The sequence below is a fragment of the Cucurbita moschata genome, unplaced genomic scaffold, assembly GCF_002738365.1.
Source record: "Cucurbita moschata cultivar Rifu unplaced genomic scaffold, Cmos_1.0 Cmo_Scf00026, whole genome shotgun sequence".
NCBI classification, from domain to species: domain Eukaryota; kingdom Viridiplantae; phylum Streptophyta; class Magnoliopsida; order Cucurbitales; family Cucurbitaceae; genus Cucurbita; species Cucurbita moschata.
The window spans coordinates 947,326-953,393 of record NW_019268542.1 but is presented as its reverse complement, the minus strand read 5'-3'; the positions used below and the strand labels follow the sequence as shown (position 1 = coordinate 953,393).

The 6,068-nt window shown below is 35.6% G+C and overlaps 1 protein-coding gene across 2 annotated transcripts; it reads right to left on the bottom strand.

Annotated features, from left to right (window-relative positions):
• Positions 1 to 1,281: 1,281 nt before the first annotated feature.
• LOC111461985 (23 kDa jasmonate-induced protein-like) lies at positions 1,282 to 4,410 on the bottom strand. 2 transcript variants are annotated; one of them, XM_023105632.1, is made up of 3 exons: positions 4,370 to 4,410; positions 2,707 to 3,174; positions 1,282 to 1,573 (listed from the first exon to the last, which is right to left on the bottom strand). In XM_023105632.1, exons 2-3 carry the CDS (start codon positions 3,154 to 3,156, stop codon positions 1,373 to 1,375), a joined length of 651 nt encoding a protein of 216 aa, XP_022961400.1. In that variant the 5' UTR covers positions 3,157 to 3,174; positions 4,370 to 4,410; the 3' UTR covers positions 1,282 to 1,372. The 2 variants fall into 2 exon arrangements, with proteins under 2 accessions (XP_022961400.1, XP_022961401.1); XM_023105633.1 differs by lacking the exon at positions 4,370 to 4,410 and adding an exon at positions 4,008 to 4,092.
• Between the last annotated feature and the right edge of the window lie 1,658 nt (positions 4,411 to 6,068).

Genomic DNA, 6,068 nt, shown 5'->3' with positions numbered 1-6,068 from the left:
CAAAAAGGACGTTGTCTTGTCCTTGATGATGTTGAATGCCACATTTTTTGACAACATCAACCAGATCAACCTTAAGGCTTGCCGATTCTTGAGGCTCTGTGGTCATGGTATTCGACTTCACCCCAGACAGGGGTTCATGAAGATATTTCTAGTACATATAATCTTCAATCTGCATCTTCCAAAAACTGAAATCGGATCCATCAAACTTCTCAATTCTAATATTTGAACTTCTCATCTTCATAGATCGTGGTGAATCTCACCTAGCACTGAGACCAGTTATTAAGATCGCACAACAACTCACACGCTTGATCTAAACACAAAAAATAGGAGAGAGAAAATGAGAGAAATATTCGATAAAAGTTTATATTGATGACTTGGATGAGAATTCAAAAAGTATATTTTCAAAGTAATGCTTAAACGGTTTATATATCATTTAGTTTACTATATATATAGTTTTACAACATATAATCATCTACTGTATATAACTCTTTTTTAATGTGGTTACGGTATATATGACCATTTACTTTATATGTCATTTACCAATATAGATTTAGTATGTGTAACCATTGATTGAGCTATAAATAAGCTGCATGGTCCATAACCCAACACGTTCTATGACTTTTCACGACGTTGTATCACCACGACGATGACTGGTGTGCGATGGCGACTCAAATCTCCTCGTCAATTTGATGGCGCTACCAAATATCAACGAATATGCATAAGAACCACCACCAAAATCCCACGGAAAATACATTGAAGAGTCAAGGCTCAATTTGAATACTCATCGGCTAATTCACACCCAATCACTCGCGGATTTCGGTGTACACCAATGTCTAAGGAGAACCCCGAAAACGTTGATACCCGATTTCAAACAATACTAGCAAAAATTCTCAAAACTTAAATCTATTTCTAGTGATACCAAATTGAGAGAAGCAATAAATCAATGAACTTTGTTGTTGATTCTCAAAAATATTTGAGAAAGATTGTCAAACAATTTAGGTGAAGGAAGAAAATAAGGAACGGGTGAGATGGTAGAGATAATTCGTCAGTCTTAACATTTCTTTAGGATTGAAACCTTTTTGATTCATAAATTCGTGTGATTCTTTGAATTAAAAGGCTCCACAAAACTAATCTGACAAAGTAAAAGTTTTGTCAAAGTTAAAAGTATTGCAAATTTAGAAAGAGAAATTTAACATAGATATTATATATATATATATATGCATACACATATATATATATACATACATATATATATATGTAAAGTTTTAACATTTAGGTGCATACATCCATTTATGGTAAATAGATGTTTTATTTAAACTATGCATGTACAAAGAAAGGCCTATATATATAGATTGGATAAGGTAGGGTTTGATCAATTTATTATACTGAAAATTGCCTCACAAATGACAGTGCTACCATTTCCAATGGAACCAGCTGATTGGCTTTCGTACTGGTTCACTGAATGGCAGAGAGATGACTCATGCAGCAATTTAGAGAGCGAATTCCAAAGATCATTTCCAGAAGAATGATTGGCACCAACAAAAGGATTATGTTCATCACGCTTAGTGAAAACCTACAACATATATAGCATCATTTTAAGTTATTTTGTTTTGAAAATTATCAATGAAATAGAAATATTTTAATACTACAAACAAAAATTGGAACGTGAAACATGTCACCCGATATTGTCTTCTTTGAGCTTTTCATTATAGATTTTCCCTTAAAGTTTTAAAACACGTCTATTAGAGATAAATTTTCACACCCTTATAAACAATGTTTCGTTCTCTCCTCCAACCAATGTGGGATCTCACAATCCACCCTCCTTCGGAGCTAAGCGTCCTCGTTGGCACTCGTTCCCCTCTCCAATCGATATGGGATCTCACCTCTTCAGGGCTCAACGTCCTCACTGGCACACCCCCCAGTGTCCACCCCCCTTCGATTCCCAACATCCTCGCTCGCACACCACCCAGTGTCTACCCCCTTCTGGGCTCAGTGTCCTCGTTGGCACACCGCCCTGTCTCACTCTGAAACAATTTGTAACAGCCCAAGTCTAGCGTTAACAGATATTGTCCTCTGGGCTTTTCGTTTTAGATTTTCCCTCAAGGTTTTAAAACACGTCTATTAGGGAGAGGTTTCCACATCCTTGTAAAGAATGATTCGTTTCCCTCTCGAACCGATGTGGTATCTCACAATCTGCCCTCTTCGGAGCCCAGTGTCCTCGCTGACACTCGTTCCCCTCTCCAATCGATATGAGATCTCACAATTCACCCCTCTTCAGGGCTTAGCATCCTCGCGAGCACACCGTCCACTGTCCACCCCTCTTCGATTCCCAGCATCCATGCTAACACACCATCCAGTGTCTACCCCCTTCGAGGATCAGCGTCCTCGTTGGCACACCGCTCGGTGTCTAGCTTTGATACCATTTGTAACAACTCAAGTCTACCAACAAATATTGTCTTCTCAAGGTTTTAAAACACGTCTGTTAGTGAGAGGTTTCCACACCCATATAAAGAATGTTTCGTTCCCCTCTCCAACCAATGTGGGATCTCACAGGTCACTCCCTTTCAGAGCCCAACGTCCTCGCTGACACTCATTCCCCTCTTCAATCCATATGAGATCTCAGAAACATAATTGATTTTCGTTTGAAAAAAAGGGTATAAACATTTTTAAAATAAAGAGAAATGTTGTTAAGAATTGAGCATAAACCTTGTTTGTTGTGAGCTGATATGATGGTGGATTAGACCAAGATAGAAACCAATCAGTAGTTACACCACGCAAGTTTTCGCCTCGATATACAACAGCAGCTTCTGAGCCTGTTAAGTCCGTATCGACATGTAGAAACACACCCCATTGTCCATTTTCAATCCTAATAGGAAAAGGTGAAGCTCCAATACAACCATGCCAATCATGAGTTTTCAAAAGCTTTATGGCATTTCCAGTAGCGTTGTAAATTAAGCCCATTGTTGAGACTTCGGTTCCCCATTGTGCATTCAACTTCTCCAAGTATTCAAGCGCATTCTTACCTTTTGCTCCAACATTCTTCAATTGTAATGCCACGTATGCCCTATCTTCACTTCTTTTCTCCTTTCCAACGTATTCCGACATTCTTTCCAAACTCGAATATGTAATTGGATCGCCGAACACGTTGCATGCCATGAACAGCTTTCAATAAGACTCTACAAAAATCGAGAAATAAAAACTATTAAACAATAATTTAATCATGCAACAACTTATACGTAAGAACGATCTACGTAAGATCAAAACAACATTTGTATGGTATAGATTAACTCCTTACAAATTTTATACAAAGAGTAAGGGTGTATACTAGATTGAGTTGGGTTCGAGAAATTTGTTGGACCAACTAGAAATGTCGAGTTGCCTGGGATTGGTGACCTGAGCAACCTGAACAGAGTTTACTATTTAACCCTCTATTTTCCGGGTTGAGATTGGTGACTTGAGCAACCTGAATAGAGTTTACTACTCAACCCTCTATTTTCGGATTGGGTTGGTGACCTGAGCAATCAGAACAGAGTTTACTACTCAATCCTTTATTTTCGAGTTGAGATTGGTAACTTGAGCAACTTGAACAGAGTTTACTACTTAACCCTCTATTTTCGGGTTGGGTTGGTGACCTGAGCAATCTGAACAGACTTTACTACTCAATCCTCTATTTTCGGGTTGAGATTGGTGACCTCAGCAATCTGAACAAAGTTTACTACTCAACCCTCTATTTTCGGGTTGAGATTTGTGACCTGAGCAACCTGAACAAAGTTTACTACTCAACCCTCCATTTTCGGGTTAGGTTGGGTTCTCGGGTTGTTTGTTTGTTAAATATTTTTTAAAAAATCTACTCATCCACAATATATATTACATTAATAACTAAAATCTCGTAAACCTCAAATACCAAACATTCACAAGTCAGGACACATCATTAACATCGTTAAATATTCTTAATCTTCGTAATAATCTTAAAAGTAAGGCAGGATTGAGTTGGGTTGGGTTGCAGCCTTATTTTCGGTTAGTTGGGTTGATCCGACTAAAAAGTGTCAACGTGCAAACCTATTTGAATTTTCTATTTTTCGAAGATTCAACCCAAACTAAACTGAAAAAAGAAAATTTAATCTAACCCAATTTTTATAGTTTGAATTGGGCAGTCCGAGGTTGTCAAAAACACCCTAACAAAGACAAAGACGAAGAAAATTATAACATTTCTCATCAACGGAGAGAGAAGCAATGTTATAAGACTCACATGATTCAAGATATACATAGCTAAATGTTGAATTATACCGACTCGATTGAATCTAAAAATGTTTAAAATTGAAACTATAAATAAGCAATAAAAAAATAAAAAAATAAAAACAAAAATTACCGTGGCTCTAGACGTCGAGGGCTTGTCAATCGAAGATTAAGATGTCATTTGGTGTGGATGATTAAAGATTGGTTTCAACTTATATAATATTTGGCCTTTTAACTTATAATCCGATAGATGATACTCATTTTGTTTCATAAGTTAATAGCAAAGTGAAACTTACCCTTCTGAGATCTCACATATGTTAGATAGAGGAACAAAACATTTATTTATATCGGTGTTGAAATCTCGTTCTAACATGCACATTTTAAAATCATGAGGCTAAGGCAATACGTGTCAAAGCAGACAATATTGACTTGTGTAATTACTTATATAATTACATAAAAATATTAATTTAAATCTAAATTACCTACATTAATTAATGAATTGATATTCAACTAAAAGAAAGCATAAGAATAACTTGTTAGAAACTTTGTACCATGCTTGTGTACCTCTTCCACAATCCCATATTCAATCCTTTTTTATATTCTAACTTTGAGTATAAGACTAAAGCATGAGAATAACTTCTTATTGTTCATGAAACCAACAAATGGATTTTGCCAATTTACTCACTAACCCTAATGGACATTTAAAATATCTAAGGAAGGTTTAAGAGACGTGAAGAAGGTTTGAGGGGTCGAACGATAATGTTTTTATGCTCTAGTGACGTTGCGAAAGGAATTAAGGAAGTTAGAAAGGAAAAAGGGCATTTTGGTCATTTTTACCGAATCTTAGTTCATGCCCGAAACCTATTCCAATGATCTTAAAACTTTGCATAGTCCTTTGAAATCATAAATTAAGGTCTCTTATAAAACTTCTATGTTATTTATGTTATTTAGAGTATCGAGATTTATGCTCCAAATCTTCCTAATTGATTATCAAATTTTTAATAATAATTTTGATTATTTTATTAGGGTGAAAAAGTCAAGGTTATTAGTGTAATTTTGAACGGTACGTGGTTGAGATACAGGAGGATCATATTTTTTCATAACCAGATTTTTTAGATTCGAATCTCCAACCATAATTAAAAAGACTTATTAAAAGAAAACAAAAGAAAAGTAAAATAAAATAAAAGATGAAAATTTGATAAAATTTAAAAAAGAAAGACAACCCCACAAAAACTAAATACAATTTAAAATCTAATTATAAGATGATGTTATTGGAATTTATTTCAAACACGGAAAATGTGTTTGTAATACAATTACAAAACAAAATACAAAAAAACTCAAATACAAGGATGGACAACATTCCTTCCTCTCAATTGGTGGTAGCCTGCAAACACTTTAAAACAAAGAAAAAGGGGTGAGTACAAAAAGGCTTAGTAACCAACCTATTGGTAGGCTCTCATCATATTCTTATCCTAATAGGTATCCACAAATTTACTCGGAGCTTAAAGAAGTTTGAGGCTAGTCTCTACTGCTATATCAACATCCATGGTGTCTCAAAGTTCCCAAGAGGTTCTCAAACTACTCATGAACCCACTATAGGTACAAAGGGGATGGTTCACCCTTTCTAGCATGGCAAGTCTTTTTGGAGTGAGCTACTCTTTTGTTTATTGACTTAGGATAGCTTGTATGCATATACAGTGTAACGACCCTAATTTTCTACTAAAATAGAATCGCTACCATATACATGACATAACCACCTCTTTATGTAGAAACATTAAATTAAAATAACTTCTAAAACGATGTCATGGACTTACACGTTTGCATAACAGCCT

Coding starts and splice junctions, on each gene's coding strand:
- LOC111461985 (XM_023105632.1), bottom strand. CDS start 3,156: ATGGCATGCAACGTGTTCGGCGATCCAATTACATATTCGAGTTTGGAA. Junction 1,574..2,706: donor ATCAGCTCACAACAAACAAG/GTTTATGCTCAA, acceptor TATATGTTGTAG/GTTTTCACTAAGCGTGATGA.